The sequence below is a fragment of the Prionailurus viverrinus genome, chromosome F1, assembly GCF_022837055.1.
Source record: "Prionailurus viverrinus isolate Anna chromosome F1, UM_Priviv_1.0, whole genome shotgun sequence".
Taxonomy (NCBI): Eukaryota; Metazoa; Chordata; class Mammalia; order Carnivora; family Felidae; genus Prionailurus; species Prionailurus viverrinus.
The window spans coordinates 3,642,792-3,664,797 of record NC_062577.1 but is presented as its reverse complement, the minus strand read 5'-3'; the positions used below and the strand labels follow the sequence as shown (position 1 = coordinate 3,664,797).

General features: G+C 39.9%; 1 protein-coding gene across 6 annotated transcripts in view; it reads right to left on the bottom strand.

Moving 5' to 3' along the window:
* Nucleotides 1-21,271, bottom strand: part of AKT3 (AKT serine/threonine kinase 3) — a 310,747-nt gene extending 289,476 nt beyond the window's left edge. For 2 of the 6 annotated variants that reach the window (XM_047840477.1, XM_047840482.1), the window contains exons 1-2: nucleotides 21,032-21,271; nucleotides 10,255-10,412 (exon numbers count right to left, since the gene is read on the bottom strand). In XM_047840477.1, coding sequence (XP_047696433.1) covers nucleotides 10,255-10,300 — 46 coding nt within the window. In that variant the 5' untranslated portion in view covers nucleotides 10,301-10,412; nucleotides 21,032-21,271. Of the gene's footprint in view, nucleotides 1-10,254; nucleotides 10,413-14,543; nucleotides 14,562-21,031 lie in introns of those variants that run through there. The other 4 variants (XM_047840479.1, XM_047840478.1, XM_047840484.1 and 1 more) reach the window with 4 other exon arrangements.
* Nucleotides 21,272-22,006: the final 735 nt, after the last annotated feature.

The window sequence follows — 22,006 nt, the reverse complement described above, 5'->3', positions numbered from 1 at the left end:
AAAACACCTAGGCACATCATCAAAGTGCTGAAATCAAGGCTAGAAAAATCTCGCAGGTAGTCACAGAAAATGGTATGTTGTATACAGGTAACAACACAACGTAAGAGCTGACTTATCAGAAACAAGGGAAAGTAAAAGAAAATGAAAGGACATCTTTAAAGTGAGGAAAGAAACAAACTCACAAATCATAATTCTATATACAATAAAAAAATCCTTCAAAAATAAAACAAATGAAAATATTAAAAAAAATTTTTTTAATGTTTATTTATTTTTGAGACAGAGAGATACAGAGCATGAATGGGGGAGGGTCAGAGAGAAAGGGAGACAGTCTGAAACAGGGTCCAGGCTCTGAGCTGTCAGCACAGAGCCCGACGTGGGGCTCGAACTCACAGACTGTGAGATCATGACCTGAGCCAAAGTCGGAAGCTCAACCGACTGAGCCACCCAGGTGCCCCGAAAATATTTTAAAATAAACAAAAATATGAGTGTACTGGTCACCAACAGATTTGCTCTAAAAGAAATGCTGAAGAAAGCTCTTCAAGCTAAAGGAAAATAATATCAGACAGAAACTCAAATCTATAGAAAGAAAGAAACACTGCAAATTAAGTACATATAAAAGACCATATTTATCCTGCTCTTCTTTAAAAGACATAAAAAGGACATAAAACAAAAATTCAAACATTGTATCACATGGTTTACAACATATTTATATCTGCTATATATGAGACACAGCAGCACAAGGCACTCAGAGGAGAGGTAAATGTAACTACAGTATTTCAAGGGTGTTCTATTTTACATAATGCAGTAAAATATTAACCCAGTATATAATGTGATAAATTAGGAATGCATATTATAATCCCAACAGCAGGGTTTCTCAACCTCAGCACTAGTGACATTTTGGAGTAGAAGATTTTCTGTTTGGGGAAAACTGTCCTATACATTACAGAACACTTAGCAACATCCCTGGCCTCTACCTACTAGATGCCAATAGCACACCCACCCCAAGTCATGACAACCAAAAATGTCTCCAGACATTGTCAAATGTCCCCAGGGGAGTAAAATAACCCTGGCTGAAAACCACTGCCCTACAATAACCATTAAGTAATGTAAGATTACAGAGAAGTTCAGTTTTTTCCATTATGGCCCACCTAACAAGCCTTTTTAGTCTTTTTTTTTTCCCTAACCGCTCTAGCCTCCCACATGAAATTTTAATACCACAGATATGCTGTATATGTTTATATAATGTGTCCCACTTAAAAGGCACAAATGACTATAAATATCTGAGTTTTTTGCACCCTCCCCCAGAACCAATGATTACCCCCTTGGGGGAGATATCCTCCCCTCCACTGAGAATGCACACTGACAGAGGGATTTAGATGAAATACTAAAAAAAATTCAATCAACCCAATAGAAGGCAAAAATATACCTATATATGAACAGGGAAAAAAATTTTTAAATAGGACAAATAGAGAATAAATAAAAAAACAGTAGACCTAAATTCAATCATATCAATAATTACATTAACAAATATGTATGGTCTAAACACCCCCAATTAAAAGGTAAAGACTGTCAAATGAGATAAAGAGGAGAAAAAAAAAAAAAAAAAAAAAACAGAACCAGACCTAAAACTATGCTATCTACAAGAGAGACGGTTTAAATATAACACACAGATAAGCTAAATGTAAAATAACATTTTAAAAAGATAGAAGATGTAAACTTTAATCAGGAAAGTCTGTAGTGGTTATATTAATATCAGACACACTGAATTTCAAGACAGAAAAAGATGGACATTTCATAAGGACAAAAGATGCAATATATCCAGAAGATGATACAAATCTGGATGCATCTAACAACAGAGCTTCAAAATATATAAAGCAAAATAGAATAAAGAAACAGAAATTCACATAGTTGGGAGATTTTACTTCTCTCTCAGTAATTGATAGAACTAAAGAAAAAAATCAGTAAAGTTACAGAAGATATGACTCACCATCACCCATCCTGACCAGACATTTATAAAAAAAAAAAAAAAAAAAAAAAACTACACCCACAACAGCAGAAAAATCAAGATAGACCATATGGTGGACCATAAAAAAATTTTTTTAAATAACAAAAAATTCCAGATGACTGAAACTTTTATAGAATATCTTCTGTAAATACAATCAAACATTACACTGAAATCAAAACAATAACATATCTAAAAACCCCTGTATATTTGTAAATTATGCAGCCTTCTTCTAAATAACCCATGGTTCAAAGAACAAATCCCAAGGGAAGTTAGAAAACATTTTACATTAAATAACAATGAAAACACATTTCATCAAAACTTGTAGGACAAAACTAAGCTGTGATGTAAGATAAATCCAGGGGCACCTAGGTGGCTCAGTCGGTTAAGCGTCTGACTTCAGCTCAGGTCACGATCTCACGGTCCGTGAGTTTGAGCCCCACGTCGGGCTCTGGGCTGATGGCTCAGAGCCTGGAGCCTGCTTCCGATTCTGTGTCTCCCTCTCTCTCTGTCCCTCCCCCATTCATGCTCTGTCTCTCTCTGTCTCAAAAATAAATAAACGTTAAAAAAAAATTAAACAAAGATAAATCCATAGATTTAAGTGCCTATATTTTTTAAAAAAAGAAAGATTTAAAACCAATGACATACTATTTTACCTTAAGAAGCCAGAAAAAAAGACAAGTAAATTAAAATAATAATGAGCAAAAGCAGTAAAATAGAAAAGGTCAAAGAAAACAAAGCAAAAAGTTGGCTCCTTGAAAAGATCAATAAAATGTATAAACTCCTAGTAAAACTGATCAAAGGAAAAAAAAATGAGAGGGAGAACACAATTTACCAACATCAGAATTTAATAGGGGATTATAATTACAAATCCCACAGACACTTAAAGAATAAGGGAATATTAAGAACAACTTTATTCCAAATATATCAACAACTTAGATTAAATGGAAAAATTCCTAAGAAATCACAATTTTCCCAAAGTGACACAAAATGAAACAAAAAATCTGAATAGTCCTATGCCTATTAATGAAATTGTATTTATTATCAGAAACCTCACCAAAAAAGCCCCAACCCAAATGGCTTCACTGATGCATTTTACCAAACATATTAAGTTAGGAATAAACCCTATCTTATGCAAATTCCTTCAAAAATTGAGAAGGGAATACTTCCCAACCTATGAGTCCAGCATAGCCATCAAACTAAAACATGAAATGAAAATTATAGACCAATATAAATGCAAAAACACCCCACAATCCTTGACAAGGTACATCAAAACTGGTAAATCAAATATAATACATCAGGACCAAATGGGACATATTCCAGCCGTTAAAGTAATACACCATATTAACACAATACAGGGAAAAGTCAAATAGTCATTTCAATAGATGTGGGAAAACTTTTTGAAAAAAGTGAACACCCACTCATGATAAAAACTCTCAGCAAAACAGGACAAGAAAGGAACTTTCTCAATCTGATTAAAGGCAGCAATAGAAAGCCCACAACAACTACAATAGTGATTATCACATAATATGATGATGGTGGTGGTAAAATAACATGAGAAATAAGACCAAAAGTCCACTCTCACCACTTTTACTCAAAATTGTGCTGGAATTCCTAACCAGTGAAATGATCAGAAAAATTAACTGAAGACATAAAGATTGCAAAGGACGAAGCAGAACTGTGACTCTTTGCAGATGACTTGACCACGCAGAAAACTGTAGAGGTAACTAACTTGAACAAGTGAATTTACAAGTCAATACACAAAACAACTGCTGATGGGGAAGGATAAGTATCCCTATCTCGCATAAGATAGGGAGTAGTGTGAGTGTGTGCGTACATAACAGCAGCTCTACAATTCTCCAGCTCTAGAATGCATATGAAAGCTTATCATTTGATGGTTCTCTCCATGGTTTACTTGATTAACATTTTCAAAACCAATGTATTCAAATAATAAAATAAGACGAAGAAAATAAGACAAATAAGAAAATAAAATAAAATTCACGTTATTGTAAATACATTAAATCTCAGAGTCCCAATGTCATTAGAAAATAAACTTGGGACGACTGGGTGGCTCAGTCGGTTAAACATCTTCTGACTTTGGCTCAGGTCATGATCTCAAGGTTCATGGGTTCCAGCCCGCATCAGGCTCTGTACTGATTGCTCAGAGCCTGGAGCCTGCTTCAGATTCTGTGTCTCCCTCTCTCTCTGCCCACTCCTCCCCTCCCCCCCCCCACCTCCCACTCACGGTCTGTCTCTCTCTCTCTCAATAATAAATAAACATTAAAAAAAATTTTTTTTTAAGAAAATAAATTTAATTTTGTCATGTTTATTCCCCACTTGTAACGTTAATAGTCAAGTGAGCTTCTCTAAACTATCATGTGACTTATACAGTGGCTACCACAGCTCTCCACATTCTATGGAAAATGCTTGCTTCTGCGTAGTAAACAAAATCATACGGTTGTTTTCTATTTCTATAAGCACTTGATCATTTATTTAAAACTCACTTTGTGAATAAAACAGAAGCAAAAGGTACTTATACAAGTACATACAAAGTTAAGGAAAAAGCCCTTGGACGTGGATGAGAACCCCAAAAACTGTGATTCTGTTTTCTAGAACAGCTTATAATTGACTAGCTCAAAATAATCTCATGTTAACACATAGCCCAGCTTACAATCTTCACGTTACTAAAACATTCTGCATAGTGGCATTAAGCTATTTTGACAGAAAATTCATAGACTTATCAAGTGTAGCTTGGAATTACCAAATACTAACATTCCGGTTCACCTAAACAAATCAGTTCACAGAATACAAAACAAGTGTTATTCCAAGGACACAGTTCATGAAGATCCTTGAACTGGAAACTCTAAGTAGCAGGCAAACTAAGGCAAGGAGTGCTTTGAAAGCACAAACTGGTTACGTACACAGAACACAACCTGAAAGTTCAATCTGTTAGATATCAAAGCAACAAAAAGCCTAAGAAACTATCATATGCATGCAGCATTTTCATCAAATGTTTTGTTTTTTAATTTTTTTTTAACATTTATTTATTTTTGAGACAGAGAGAGAGCATGAACAGGGGAGGGGCAGAGAAAGAGGGAGACACAGAATCTGAAACAGGCTCCAGGCTCTGAGCTGTCAACACAGAGCCCGACGCGGGGCTCGAACCCACGGACCGTGAGATCATGACCTGAGCCGAAATCGGACACCTAACCGACTGAGCCACCCAGGCACCCCCATCAGTCAAATGTTTTTAATGATAAAACCACCTCTTAAATTTGTACCAATTTCAGAATTGTAAGACTGTGCATTGACCACCAATACATTACAGATTTTAACATGTTATCAAGGAACTGGGTCTCCACCTTTAGAAGAGACTACTTACCTTCTTAGGAAACAGTACTATTACGCAAACGGAATTTTATAAATTACAATTAGCCCTGGTTAATGCTATTGCAACCTACTTAATTCAATAATTTAGACCTTTTAAGGTGGTTAAATTTCCCACTTTATTAATGCAACACCTTTCTTCACAGCAACTATTAGCCCTTACTGTAACAGGACAAACTTAGAGTAAAACTTTTGACATCAGGTTTAGAGACTGGTAGTACAGACAGGCTGGTCTGTGACCAGCCTCTGGTCACTTCTCTCTTGTGAAGGAGAGAGTCTAAGAAGTGTTTAACACGTCTGCAGGTATCTCCGAAGCTGATGTGCTCTCCCAGGACCATCAAGCAGGAAAATGTAGACAGTACTTTACTCCACGTGTGCTACATGACGTTTCCTTTACTGTCATTTCTAACACCAACAATACTACATCAATGTGTTATCTCAATTAATATTTACCATTCTGTAATTGCTCCAGAAAAGTACAGGAAAAAAAGGTTTCAATGTTGATATATCACCAATAACCGAAGTTAGGAAAGTATCTGCCCCACACAGTACCATTAATTATTTTTAAGTCTGTTTTTTCCTTCTCCAGGATGCTATTTAATGATGAACAACTTATTTACATCAAAAGTACAAATGAAATGAGATTATATCTAGATAGGAGCTAACATGAACTGATTCATAAATGCAAGTTTGAGAAAAAGGACTGATAGTCAAACTAAGGGTAACTGTGAATTTTTTATATCGATACTTTTATTAATAGTTTACAAATACTCTGTACACATTAGCTCACAATGCTTACCAGCACACTGTGAGGTAAAGAAGGCAGACATTATATATTTATTTTAAAACAAGTACACCAGAGTTCAGGTGATGATCATCTACCTGCCCAGTGTAAAGAGGCAGAGAATACTACTGCTCTTTAAGAAGAAATTCTTTGAGCCAAAATATGTCCAAACAGCAACAACAGACTAATGAAATTTGCTTGACTAAAACAGAAGATTATTCTTAAAATCATACTGAAAATCTCTAAAGGAACAAATTAAGAATAGTTCAGAGGAAAAAAATGCCCCATTTGGTTTCCCCTAATATTTCAACTAATGCTTGTAAGAGTCCAGTTAAAAGTACCATTACAAATCCTCATTCAGAGAATCTAGCCAGTCCTAAGTACAGGGAAAATACATGAATTACAAAAACAGACAGAGGTCACTACCAGTAAACTCAGTCTTTCATTCACAAATAAACCAACAGGGATCATCAGATACCTGAGGAATACTAACACCACCAAGGAAAAAAAAATAATAAACAAAATAAACAAACTGAAAAAGTAATTCAAAGCAGATAAAAAATTTAAAAATAGTCTCGTTGGTGTCCTTTGATTAAAAATCTGTAAAATAAGAGCGGGTGGCTATGAACTACAAAGAATTCCCAGAAATATAAAGTAATAGCTGAAATAAATAATTCAGTAAAGGGCTCAAAGAAAAAGTTGAGGAATCTTCCAGAACAAGGAGAGAAAACAAAGAAATTAAAGAAAAATTTTAAAACAGAGCACTGATATAGATGCTCTGAGGGAAAAAACCATAAAAGAATACAGAAGACACAGAAGGGAAAAAATAACAAGAGAAATACAGAAGACTCCCCAGAATTAAACACATTTGCCTGCATATTCTAAGGGTCCACCAAATGCTTTACAGGTGAATTAAAAAGAACCACATCTTATCCTCCTTAAATTTTATAAAGCCAAGGATAAAGAGGCATGAACACAACAAACTTCAAGAGGACAACAAACAGGTTACCTAGAAAGAAATTACTCCTATTAGTGTTAAGCCTCTTACCAGTAAAACTGGTTACCAAAAGGTAACGGAATGCAGCCTTCAAAACTCTGAAGGAAAACTGTTTCACAACTGAATTCTATACCCAGCAAAGGTATGCATCAGGTGTAAAAGTGAAAAGCACATTTTCAAACACTGTGCCGACATATTCTTTCTGAAAGAAGTTCTTCAGTAAATTGAAAAAAGGAAAAAAAAAAAAAACTACTTCTGGAAAACCATAAAATAAATCCAAAACAAATAGGGGAAAGACAGATCTAAGAAAGCACTGAACTTGTCCAGGAATGCAATTAAATAACATGCTACTAGCTGAGTATCACACCTAGAAAAAGGTCAGTTCACAATAGAATTCTGACAAATACCAGGATTAAAAAGCTGGATGACCAAGTGATACAAGGAAGACAGCAAAGCATACACTCTTTTACCAATGGGAGGAAATGTGACAATTAGAAAATCCAGGAAAAACCATTATAGCCCAAACCAGAGGCCAAACCAAAGTGCGTCATGATCTTGAACACCAACAGAGTATGAGGCGATCATTTGCTCTCTATGGCTCCCTTCACACGTACCCACCATACTGCTCTGGTTGGCAGCAGGTACTGTTTACTTATCATAATATCGATTACTGCTTCTCCGAATCAGCAAGTATAACTATTACAAACCCTGAAAATATAAAATAAACGTTCAGTTGCCACAAACTGGGAGGGGAATGTGGGAAATTCAGAGGAAAGATTGTGTAGGGTACTCCCAAAGTGGTCAGTTTAGAGATAATGTGTAAGTACTTTCTAGAATGAAGAGTGCACCATGAGCCCACTCCCTCCCTTTAGGGAAGGAAGAGAACAGGTATTAACAAGTCAAATTCTTCATTTTTCATAAGGGCGATACACAAGATTATGTAAGACTACTCAAAAATAAAGCTTAGCGTATTATATACAAAACTGGGATAATAATCACCAAAAAAAGTATAAAATACAAAAGGTCTACAATGGTTATCTCTGAGGAGAGAAACCAGTTGGAAGAGCAGACGACAGAAAAGACTTTTACTTATCATTTTATATCTTTGTGTACTATTAACCAAGGCAGGAAAAATGCAAAGAAATCCTGGTCCATTTTTTTCTTGCTTCTATACCCCAAGCACTTTAAACCGACCTTTTATCATGGTGTTTCAGGTAAGATGCAATTAACTAAACAAACTCAAGAACAACTCTAAATCTTTGACAACATGTGGTGCCGGCAATAACTTACAGTTGTGTTCAAGCTCTCAAAACACATCCACATCCATCACCTCACTTAATCCTCAAAACAGACTTAATGGGAGCAGACATTAGAGGTGCATATAGTAAGTATTACTCCAAAAGGTTTACGTGATTTGCCGTCCCCAAAAAACAAAGTAGAAAAGACAGTATAAATATAATAGACAAGCTAAAAAAAAAACAAAGAAAAAGCACCTTCAGACAGCAGTGAAATCTGAAAATGTCTTCTAAATTTATAATATAACATACAATAAATTAAACTCAATCGTACAATAGTTGGCTGAAACCGTTTGATAGTTAAGCACACACTTACTGTATGAGCAGCAATCTCGTTCCCAGGTCACTGCCCAAGGGAAAAGGAAAACAAACCACACCAAGACATGATCTCCAATGTGCATAGCTGCCTTATGTGTAATAGCCCCAAACTAGAAATAGCTCAAATATCCATCAGACAGTAAATAAATAGATTGTGGTACGTCCAGACTACAGACCATGCCTCAACAATAAAAAGGAACAAACTTGTGATGTACACAGCGATGTGGATGAATCGTTCAAGTATTATGCTACATGAAAGTAACCAGACACAGAGGACCAGATGAGTGTACTTATAAGGAAGATTACAGTTGTAGCAGATTAGGGGTCCCAGGGCTCAGGAAAGAGGAGGGACTGCAGAGCGGAATAGGGGTGCTTTCGGAGTGACAGAGATGTTCAACGTCATGACTGCAGTGTTTGTTATGCCACTGCATGCATGTAGCAAAGTTCATCCCCGTGTACACTTAAAATAGGGGAATTGTATTGGTATGGAAATTATAACTCAATAAGGATGAATTTTTAGAAATCAGTAATACATAATCCCATTTAACTACTGACAATGACTTTCCAAACATAGGTATTAACTACAAACCCGCAAAAAACATTGAAATCACTATTTAAAAGGTAACTTTTAATCAGGAAATAGATACAGTATACAGGAACTTAAAAGTCCTAAGAATGCAACAGTCCTCATACTACTCAATTTGGCCACGTGGATAAACAGTAGTTTCCTGGCAACAAGTCTACACTCTAGATTTCTTAATAAACACATTGACCACATTAAAAGGTGATCTCTTAGGAGATAAACTAAGCTTTACATTAAAGAGTTCTTCCTTTAAAGTAATTTGAATTATTTATCTAAAGTAGGAGCGAACAGCAAACAAGAAATACTAAAACTAGATCATGAAAAATAAAAATATGCAATTAAACATAAACACACACACGCAGAAACCCTTTCTTCAGCTGGTCTCTTACTTTAGGACTTTCCTCACCTAACTTACAGGGTTGTTGAAGCCAGAAGTTTGTGGGTGAGCTCTTTCCCCTTTAACCCTAGAAGCCCTTCCCCTGCTTTCACCCAAACCGGCTTAATATAAATTTACATGTCTTTAAATGCATACAAGTTAGACACTTTTCTAGATTATTAAATCGTCCTACAGACATCTCTCTGGATTGCAGAGTTGCTGTGGACAGCACAGAAAAATCCAACAGGAACTTTCTGTAACATGCAAGCACACAACATCCCAGAGAGCCAAATGTTCAGAACTGTAGTAAGGATCAAAACCAGGAATTACTTAGAATCCCTACATAACAAGCAAATTCCTAACACATATGTTAAATATCATTTCTCTCTTCCTGGACGTAGTATGTCCGTTTACTTTGTTAACAGCGTCAGGAAAAATATCAACTTCCAGGACACCACCAACCATTCGCACACTTACCAACCACATTATGTGCAGCTTTGTTGAACACTTACCCCTCTTCTGAACCCAACCTTCTTTCACGATGGTGACATCGCTCATGATGGCTCCCCTCTGAGCCCCCAACTTGGAGAAATGGTACTTTGTGATATCAGCTTTGGGGTTTGGATTCTCTGCTGCTGCTGCCCTTCCCACTCTCTAGTGATGACTCAGCCTGGAAGGAAGTATTGAAGAAAGAATTTCTTTTTTTTCCATTCTTGCAACTCATACAGCAATAACAAACAACTAATTCTTTGTAAATGTCTTCAACTGGCCTGACCTCACATAAAAATCTAACTCCTCAAACTGGGGAACTTATTTATTAAATAGTTCTACCATGAACGTGCTTCCCTGGTCTTGTGACAGATTTCAAACAATAGTGAAACTTTTAACCTAAGAGGCTATAGTAAAAAAAATGCCTTCAGAAACCACTGACCCACCTATACAAATAACACAGAAAATCTGTTTGTGGGGCTGTGTGTCTGAAGTGAAAAGGGAAGAAAATGAAAGTGAAGTGGACTAAAAGTAAACTCTCGTGTACATCTAGTTTCAAAATCTCTGTAAATTTAGGAATATTTATGGCAAAGCAATTGTGAATGTTTTTAATTGCTATATTTTATGCAAAATACAACATGCTAAGAAACCAACACTTAGGTATGGTTGGTCTGTCTTGCTCCAAGAAATATTTTAGATTACAAAATTAGATTACAGTGAATTTTTAGATTGTGAATAAAATATTACAAATAATATATAATCAATTATTTTTAAAAGCAGACGAGGTGAAACATGGGGAACATGAAAGTGGAAAAAAGTATGGAGTACTTGAGATGTGTCAAGAACAAGTGCTTACGTCTATTACCCTTAGGTAAGCCTCACAGTAGCCCTAGGAGGGTACCAGTAACTCCATTTCACAGAAGAGGAAACTGGGGCTCACGGAATTCAGCAGCTTGCCTGAATCCAACAGAGCTCCTCAAGGATGGAGCCAATACGGCCGACTCCAGAGCCTGCAGAAACTATACTGCCTTGAGACAAAAAGAAGCCAGAGTAGAAGTCTACATATCTGTAAAAGATGGGCCACAAATTTAGCAGAAAGCTTTCAGGAAGCGATGCAAATAAGGAAACACCATCGGTTTCAGTATTTACAGTATCCATGAATATTTTTAAAAAGAGAAAAAGAAATTGCTTCAGAGGGAACACAATTTTTCCTGGAATAAAAATCTGAAATTTATCCCATGGGTCTTTATGAGATAGCTTGCAGGGTAACAAAGTCTTCAAAAATACTGATACATACACTAATGAGTTTTACTTATTGTCCCCCTCAACCTAAAAGAGGAAAACGCCAAGATAAAGCTGAGTTAAAAATAGTTCCACAGAGGGGCACCGGGGGTGGCTCAGTCGGTTAAGCGTCTGACACTTGATTTTGACTCATGTCATGATCTCACAGTTGGTGAGTTCGAGCCCAGAGTCAGGCTCTGTGCTGATAGTGCAGAGCCTGCTTGGGATTCTCTCTCTCCCTCCCTCTCTCTCTGCCTCTCCCCCTCTCAAAATAAATAAATAAGCTTAAAAATTATGTTTCCACAGAAAGGGACCAAAAACTGTGGTCCAGCTACATGAGCATTTATATGGTCCAGAAACATAATTTTAGATAAATTTAGGCATAAATATTAGGTAACCAGAAAAATGGATAGATGGACTATATAACTATACTACTTTCTCAGACTGGGTTTTGATAAATAGTGCATAGCAGTAAGTTCAAGGTTAGACTCCCTCACTGGTACTGGACTGAATTACAGCCCCTTTCCCAATGCAAATTAAGTGGAAAGCCTACTCCTTTCACAGTCAGGAATCAAGACTGAGTCAGGACTCAAACCCTGACAAAGTTTGTGTGGCTGAATAGAAAACCACCCCAACAGGTACCCTCAGCACCTACAGGTAAGGCCAAGACTGTCCCCGTAGTCATTGGATCTCACACTACAGAGAGTCCAAAGGGATATTAGAATCTGAGTGTATTTTGCCAAGATATGTTTGAAACAATACTAAACGAAATTCCAAAAAAATTAAGAAAAAAAGATGAAAAGAGAAAAAAATTCTCTGGCCAAGTAAGTTTGGAAAATTCCACAAGCCATATCTTTCTCTTAAAACATCACTATTGGGGCACCTGGGTGGTTCAGTCGGTTAAGTGCCCGACTTTGGCTCAGGTCATGAACTCACAGTCCCTGAGTTCGAGCCCCACGTCAGGCTCTGTGCTGACTGCTCGGAGCCTGGAACCTGCTTCGGATTCTGTGTCTCCTCTCTCTGTCCTTCCCCCACTCACGCTCTGTCTCTCTCTCAAAAATAAACAAACATTAAAAAAAAAATTAAAACATCAATAAAGATATAAAGTATGTATAACCTTAATTATCTCAGCAAATCCTAAATTTATTGAACACACAGGGCTCTTTTTTTTTTTTTTTCTTTAGCAGCATGTACTGATATCCACGGGGGCACACTTTGAGAAATGGCCACATCACTCAAGACAAGACTCATTTCGCCACTAAAAAACGGGCCAAAAACAAAACAAAAACAAAAGGCTTCAGTAAAGAATCCAAACATCATTTTAATTTGATTTATGTAACTTTCTGAAAATTGGCTACATAATCAGAACTGGATAACTGAAAAGGGTTAGTTCTTTATACTACATAAATAATTACAAAAAAATTAAATATTGGGAGCACTAGTGCAAAACGATGACTTTAGAAGAGCTGCACTACAGACCTTCTCTTTGGCAATACTTGTAGCAAGGGGCCTCATATCTATTGAAGCCATTCTTGCTTTCTGACTGCAAAATGATATAATTTGGGTTAAAAACAAAACAAAACAAAAAACCCTCCTATCTCAATATTCTTGGAATTGGAAATGGAAGAGATCAGGGGTCAGAAGAGATCAGAGGTCAACATTCAATAATAACCAAAAAATAATACATATCCAATAAACATATATAAAACATATCCCTTTCCATTAAAATAATCTGCATCACAACACCCTTGCAAAGAACACTAAAAAACAAAAGTATTTTCAAAATTCATTGCACTTTTTAAGTTGACATTTCATTGTTGGGAGTTCAAAGCAGGAAAGGACCTTCATTTTATAGTTGAGGAAACAGTACAGATGGATGAAGTGACTTGCCCAAGGTCACACAGCTGCTTTCTGAGGGAACCAAGACACCAGAGAACCAGGCACATGTTCTTTCCACTAGCACTGCCCCTTCAGTACAAAACAATATACAGAAATATCCAGGTCAACCCAAATCAATGAATTTTGTTTTATAATGAAACTTTCAAAAAACTAGCTTTTGTGATAAAAATGTTTATCAGTGCTTATGCATTTCGATTAAACTGCTTAAATGTATGCTAAATCGACAGGACAAAATTTATAATCGTCATCAGGACCAGTAAACCACATTATAGAAATGGCTTTATCCATTTGCATCTTAAAATGTTACCAAATTCTACCCGTAATCGTAATATTCAGCTTTAAAGGTGCTCCTGGGACTCCCAGCTAAAATGACACATTCTATGAAAATAACTTAGAAGACATTCAAACATATACTACTCCAGAGTTACGACCAATAGGCTAGAAATAAATGCTATCTCGTGTGCATAAACACAATGCTACTGACTCTTAAGCAGTAAACCATATTCTTTGATTTAATTTCCTTACAGTGGCAAGGCTCTTGCAACCAAGTCATCTAACTCTCCCACTCAGTGTTCCGTGTTGCCAAAAACATTATTCTGCAAAATGATGAGCAATGAGCTGGACATGAACTCCACCTCCTCCTACGGTCCCAACTTCTCCAGAACTGTGTTCTACCCAATGAGCTCTAAGAGACAAAATTTGGTTTCTTTTTCTTGTAAGCTTGTTGCACTAAATATTTCATTGCTGAATAATCTAATTTTGTCTATTCTTAAAAAAAAAATCATACAAAATTCTTGGCAGATTCAATTTACAATTCACACAAAGCAGTTACACTAAAGGTACTTTTCATTCAAAACTATTTGCAAATTTGATAACTGCATTTGGATATCACTTCACAATTTACAAAACATTTTCACATCTTGTATCTCATTCAACAGCATTATTATTATTTAGTAAAGCAATCTGACAGTGCCTGGCACATAAGAGATGCTCAACAAATACAGGATGAATCAAAGAGTGCATGAATGAAACAGAGAAGATACAGCTTTGCATAACTAATAAAGAACACGCTAAGCAAACTAATATTGTAAGTCAACAGAGAGAATGCTATTAAGTCATCTTAAAAACAAACCTGAACTCAAATGTTATGGAATATAATTAAAATCACAAGAAATCCTCTTCCTTATTCATTAAAGTACGTTTGCTATAGACGTCCGCTAATTGTGAGGACTAGCACGTTGCTCCACATTCTTGGATACTTTTTGTTGAAATGAAGTCAAGTTTCAACTCCCAAACAATTAAGCATTAACACTGCCCCAAAATTATCTATTGTGGAAGGAAAAAAGAGAAAGAATGGCATATTCTCTTAATGATATTTATAACAACTTTTAAAAGATACTGGTTTACTTATGGCAACACACCATTCAGTCTTAAACGATAATTAAACTTCTTCAAACATCTTTTTAAAATATCACTCACGGGGCACCTGGGTGGCTCAGTCAATTAAGCATCTAACTCTTGTTTTTGGCTCAGGTCACAATCTCACGGTTTCATGAATTCAAGCCCCACATCAGGCTCTGCGCTGACAGCGCTGAGCCTGCTTGGGATCCTCTCTCCCTCTCTCTCTCTGCCCCTCCCCCACTCGAGGGGTCTCTGCCTCTCTCAAAATTAAAAACATAAATAAATAAAATGCCATTCGAGGAAAAAACATACAGCCTGCACACATTCAGTCCGTAAACAGGTACTGACTGCATGCGCTCGGACAAGGACTGTACTGGGCATACAGGGAGGGAAGCAAAACAGAGAATTTAAAAATCTCTTCCACACAACAGTTTGTTATCAGAGTGCTTTCACATATATTACCCCATTTTGACTAAAAACGAATCTATGCAACAGCTATTCCACTACAATTGTGAGCCCAGGAAAACTGTGACCAATCAAAACCGAGGACGTTATTTCCTCGCTGTTACCATAACAAGATAAGTGATAGCACCAAGAGTGACTGCCTGCCATTCCAGTCTTCTTTCATTGTGCGACGCCTTCTACCAAGTAACCCAATGCCAAGTCTCAGAAGTATGGGTAACATCTGTGAATCGCTCCAACATTTTTTTCTGTTATCAAATTCTTTTTCAAAAGTCCAGGAGAGCACAAGGTTTTCCAATAAACTCAAAACTAAATATAACTGTGGCATCACAGAGGAAATTATAACAACAGAAGACTAGAAGGTTGACATAAAGTTAAAATGCACGCCAGCAATTTTATTCTTTACAAATTAGAACAAGATTCACAGGTTAATTCCTAAGTTTAAAGCCACAATACTACCTATAATACAACTTTCTCTAAACTGTATGCTTGGCTATAACACTATGTAGAACGTACTTGCTCTGCACCACAATCTTTTATATTCTTTAGATATGCCTAGCCAAACTGAATTAATGAAGGACATCTCATGTTCAAATTCAACAGAATATTACCACGCTGAAATACAAATGATTGTCAAGGGTAATCATAGAACAACTCTATGCTATCTACTGATTTCAAGAAATAGGTGAAACTAACATATGCCATAATAAATTCATAAGATCATACCAAACTTTTAAAGGATTTCAGGGAAAGGAAAAATACTGAAATGGAAAGGAAATTCAAGGCAACTTGCTCTGCACTTCAAATAACTCTCAGCAGGTCTGTCCCACTTCAGAGTCATTATCCTGTTAAAAAAAAAAAAACGTATCATATGGGGAAAGCGAGCCACACAAACTATGTATCTTGGATCCTTTCCTCTCTGCAGAGTACAATAACAAACTTTGTGGATTTTCTTAAAACTCTATGTATAGATCCCTTCACTGTCTCACCCTAGAGGAAAATACCTGAAGAAGCATCAGCAAGATTTCCAACTTTCACACAAAATTTCAGTTCTTTCAAAGTGCCAACTCTTAAAAATCAACTTCATCAACTTTTAAATATATGCACAAAAATGTAGAGCGTTTTCCCCTTCTTCCTTACCCCAGTTTTTCAGGCATCTGAATGCCATTTCAACCAACCCATCCATTACTGACCAAATAAAAAAGCAATTTGTGCTAGGTGCTGCATTTAATAACCTGCTTTGAAACAACTAGGAAAATGCCCACTGGGTTCCTTTGGTCCAGCTAACGCACAGAATAAGCTATTGACAAATGATCTCCCCACATTTCTTGCATGAGGTGTGGCTTGTCATAGGTGAAGTCACATATAATAGAACAGAAACAGATTGAGGGTTGCCACTGAAAGAATTTCAGTTTCATGGCTGGCCACACTTTTCCACTGCATATGTAAAAACGATCTAAGAGCATACCCCGTGGTATGGGATCCCATAACAAAGTTCATCACAATGGCTCATTAGAAAACACTGGGCAGGCCCAGAAACTGGGGTCCCTGTTCCCAACTCTGCCCCACCCAGGGTGATGCTATATGAGGTCCTTTAATTCTCTGTGCTTCCGTTTTCTTGGCCATTAAAATAAAAGTGTAGCATTAGATGAACATAAACAGCTTCACAGCTCTTCCAGAGCTACGAGTTAGGATTCTTGAAGTTCAAATCCACTGAGTATCCACCTGGCTTACAGATGGCATCTTAGGTGACACTATCATGATTATACACAGTTCCCGTCTTCAAAAGGCTCCTATGTAGCTGGGAAGATCAAACACCAAATTCCACTTAAACAAAAACTGGACTGAACTCCAATACTGGCAAAAGACCATCTTCCTCCCCATCCCATCCCCAGTCTCCCAGAGTCAGAGGCTTTCGTAATTAACACAAGAGAGAAAATTCCTCACTTGAACATCTTCTAGAGATTTCTTCTGGTAAGTCATTTTACTTTTTCCTCGGAAGATTAGCAAAATATACCCATTTACAAAATGTGAACTGGCTGCTGCTGGTGATGAATGAATATCAAGACGATATTGAGAAGACAACCAAAAAGCAAATCTACAGGTCAAAAAACATATATTATCTATCAACAACTATTTCACAATCACCTGACAAAGGAAATGTGTTTACGGTGCTATGGTATTATATGTAAACATCTGTAGCATTTAACCTGGCCTCTGATATAACATATGCGAGAGAGAATGTTATGGATCTATCGGTATACTTTGTTTTACTATATTAACACGATTTCAGTGGAAATTACTGTACTGTAAGCGTTATCAAAGTTGAGTATGTCACCATGAAGTCTAAGGACAGGTACCAGCAACTTAGGAAAAAAATGAAGGAAAAAAGTGTTTCAGAACAAGGAGAGTTCCACTGAAATGGATTTTCATCATACCGGACTAGTATGTGTTTTCTCTTACGAAAACCACTTTCAAAAGTGTAGCAGGGGCTGTCGTGAAGCCTAAACAAGCGGACACACGGAACAGCGCCCGGCACGTAGCAAGTTCTCACCAAGGCACCAGCAGCACTGACTCTAAACCTAACCTAACTCTATCTGTCATACGTGAAAGACAGTGATAAAGTTTTCAGTTAACATCATGTTGTGACCCAGGGCTAACCTCCAGGTGACTACAGAGAAGCGCACGCTGTCCGAAACCAGGATTTAGAAAAACAATGCACACTCCTGAAAATCTGGAGTCAAAAACTGACCAACTTGGAATGACTTACACATTCTAACACAAATCTACAAAAATTCATTATGTGCACTAACATATATTGAGAAAAACAAAACTACGAGTCAAATTAAGACTGACTTGCTCAAAACAAATGAAATGGTTTACTTTTCTGTCCTGCCTCTTATCTTATTCAAATACAAAGTCTTGTAAATCAAATATTTTTTAATGCTTCAAACTTAATCACATTATACAGACAAGATCCTATCCAATCATGCTAAAAATCCAATTAACATGTCCTTAACAATAATTGCCTTATCTTCTCAAGGGTGAATTCTTGAACTGAAAAGTGTGAAGATTAAAGAAAGTGATAAAAGAAAGTGAAAAGAAAGTGATGAAAAGAAAGTGTAGTTATCTTTTCACAAAAATATGCAAAATTTAAGCCAACTGTAAACTTCCACAAAATCAATTTGTAAAACAGGTTCCTCTTTTTAAAAGAAACCCAAATAGTTGGAAATTTCCACTGAAATTTTTAAGAAATAAAATCCCTCATATGTTTAAATCAAAACCTAGGGCTTAAAAAAATCTTAAATCCCTACTTTGCACAAGACTCCATTATGCTAAGTACATTTGTCCTAGGATATGTTTAACCAAAACATGTTTAGATTTACAATGATTCTGAAAACAAATTCTCTTTCTAATGGTAGTAATCTTCTAAATGAAATGTAAATAAGAAAAGTTCATAATCAAACGAGCCCCCCTAGCAACACAGTTCACACTCTAATAATTTGTTGGAGGAATGAATGAAATCTTATTTAAAATATTTTACAGCTATAAAATTACATGGACCAAAAAGTCCAAAGCTGAACCCTTAAGTACCTTCACACACACAACTTAAACTAGGAGGCAATGTCAAACCAAAAATTTTTAAGTTGGAAAACAACTCACTAAAGTAATCATTACAGAAAGACTAAGTGTAGGGGGTAAAATGGATGCAAATAATAGTTTCCTAAGTTTTTGGGGTTTTTTTTATAGGATTACTTTAGATATTTTTTAAATGCTGTAGGAAACCTTACTACTACAAACACATACCACAAACATACAACTGAAAACTGTAACTCTACATTCATCTAAATTCCAGTGTTGTCTCATTCATGTGATACATGCACTCCCTCACTTTAAAATTAGAAGCTCAAGCCAATTAAAGATATTGGGGTCAACCCTAGTGAGAAAAAAACAAAAAGCAGGTCTTCAAATACAGTGTCCTTGGTAAACTTGGAAAGTCAAGATCATGTGTTGGCAAAGGTAAAAAAAAAATCTACAGTCCTGATACAGATCGCCCAAATTATTGGGCATTCACCTTAGAAAGCTGGCCATTTACTCAAAATTGGATATCTTAATAAGAAGTATTTTCATGTTTTAGACAAGCACTTCTTGAATGGATGTGTGTTTTAGACAACCACCTCCTGGAATATTCACATTCATTTACACGTATTTTGCTATGATACTGAAGTTCTGAAAACAAACTTTCCTAAACCATGTTTACAGGACTCTTAAAGCTTTGGCTTTTCCAGTTATTTCCTAACAACGTATAACCTAATTTAATGAGTTTCCACCAAAGACAAAACCCAGGGGTTTTCTAGTAATTTACAGTCTACTAAAAGATATAAAATGACCATGCCTTACCAAATATGGAACACATACCTAGCTTGAAGACTTGAGGCAGTTGGCAAGATATTAACTGCCAAAAGTCATCATTTCACATCTTTTAGCTACAAGGTGAACTAATAAAGCATAAACACTTTATTGACAGTACTACTTAATCAATATAGACACGTAGGTCTCGCTGTTGATTTTCTATTTGAAACGTCATCTATTACAAACTACTGGGCTCTCAACCAATTACCACACTGGTGAAATGAGTTGGGTTTTATTTTCATAACGTTCTCTTGATGCAAGAAATGGGAACATCCTACCTACCCTACCCTCATGGTTAAGCCTTTCCTCAGCTTTCAGAAGATAAACAGTAAATATCGGTATTGAAGACCTGGCCCCAAAGAGACTCAATCCAGCCTAAACGAAGATCCCCGGGTAATCCCGAACAGGGAGTGACCCCCGCCTGGGAATCAGGGGGAGCACCGCGACCAGCCAGGCTTCAACTTTGGGCTCCGAGGGCCCAGCCAGCATCATGGCTGATGCAGACCGATGCGCAGGAGGAGGAGGTGGACGAGGAAGAGGCTGGTTTGTTTACTTGCAGCCAGAGCCGCCGCCGCCGCCGCCGCCGGCAGCGACAGCATCACTGGATCCGCCAAACCCAGCATCTTCCGCACATTTCTATTCTTAGCACACAACTCCCAAGCGGATTAAAACCCCACTACTATTAAAAACACAGACGAGCACGTTACCCACCTCCCACACACACCCCCACCTCCCCCTCAGGGCCGTCTCTTCCTGCGCGCCGGCAGCAGGGGAGGGTGGGGAGGAAGGAGACCCCGGGGGACGCCGGTGCATCCTCGCCCGCACCCCACCCAGCGCGCGCAGACAGCCCCCGCGCCGGGGAGCGCGGCAGACGGCCCCCTCCCCCCAACCCAAACACGCCGGCACGGGCGCTCCCCGCGTTATATAAGCCCGCCGCCCCCGCCCGGGCGGCGCCCCCTCCTCACGCCGCGCGGCCGGGGCCGGCGGGGAGCGGGCGCTGCGCAGGGACTGGAGGCGCCAGGGCCGGGGCAGCGCAGACGCGGCCGATACCGCTAGGCCGGGAACACCCTCCCCGGCCCCCCGCGCGCGCCGCCGCCGCCCCCCAGCTTCCCCCGGAAAGTGAGGGGGTGCCGGTGTCAGCGGCGCCGGGCATCCCCCGGCCTCCCCACCCACACCCGAGCCTCTGGTGACCCGGCACCCGCCCACGCCCCCGGCGCGGTGACAACCCAGACGCCCCCGCCTCCCCCCCCCCAGCCCGAAGGAGGCCCGGGGCCGGGGGCCCGGAGAGAGCGGAGGCCAGGCGGGGAGGGGGCGAGCGGGGGGAGGGGGGGCGGTGGCTGTTACCTGCAAAGGCGGCGGCGGCGGCCCCGCAGCTGCTCGGGCGGCGGCGGAGGATGGAGCCGGGGGGGCGGGGGGAGGAGAGGGGGCGACTCGGGGGTCCCCCCTCCCTCCTCCTCCCCTCCTGTCCTCCCCCCACCCCGCAGAGCCTCTGGCCCCCCTGGAGCCCGGTGCGGCCGGCGGGAGGGCAGGCGAAGGCTGCAGGGGAGGGAGGAGGGAGCCGGCCGGGCCGGGCCGCGGAGCTGGAGCGGGAGGCGGCGGCGGCGGCGGCGGGAGGGGAGGGCGGAGGGAGGGCGGCGGCGGGGGGGAGGAGGAGGCGGAGACTCTACATGGGAATCGGATATCGGCTACAAATTCAATTCATCACCAGAAAACACCGCTCGGGCGGGGGCCGGGTCACGCCGGCTAGGCGGCGGCGGGCGGAGGCTCCGGGCCCTGGGGCGCGCCCGGCGCGGGTCGGGGGTCTGCGGCCTCCTCTCGGGGGCCGCGCCTCGCCCGGGGACCCCGCCGCCTCCCCGCCCCCTCCTTTCTCCCTCCCCGGCCGCCGCCGCCGCCGATCGCTTCTCGCCGCCGCCGCCGCCGCCGCCGCCGCCGCCGCGGGGCTTGTTGTTGACTTTGAGGAAAACTCCTGACGTCAGGGGCTGGCTCTCGGCGACTGGCGGGAGCGGCTTCCCCGCGTCCCCGGCCCTGCCCGCCGCCTCTGCTCCCCTCCCTGCCGCGCCCTCGTCCGCAGGCTTCCCCGCGCCCCCCAAAGCCGCGGCGCCCCGCGCCCCCTCTCCTCTCGCGAGAACATCCCCCCAGCCCGGCGGAGCCGGCAGCGGGGGCCGGCGCTCCTGGGCGGGAAGTTTTGGCTCTCCCCGCGCCCTCGTGGCCCGCGGCGGCCCCCGAGGCCCGCTGCCTGCTGCCCCCCGCCGCCGCCGCCGCTGCCGCCCCGGGGAGGTGGGCGGTGCCCGGTGCGGAGGGGAGCCCGGGTGCCGGGAG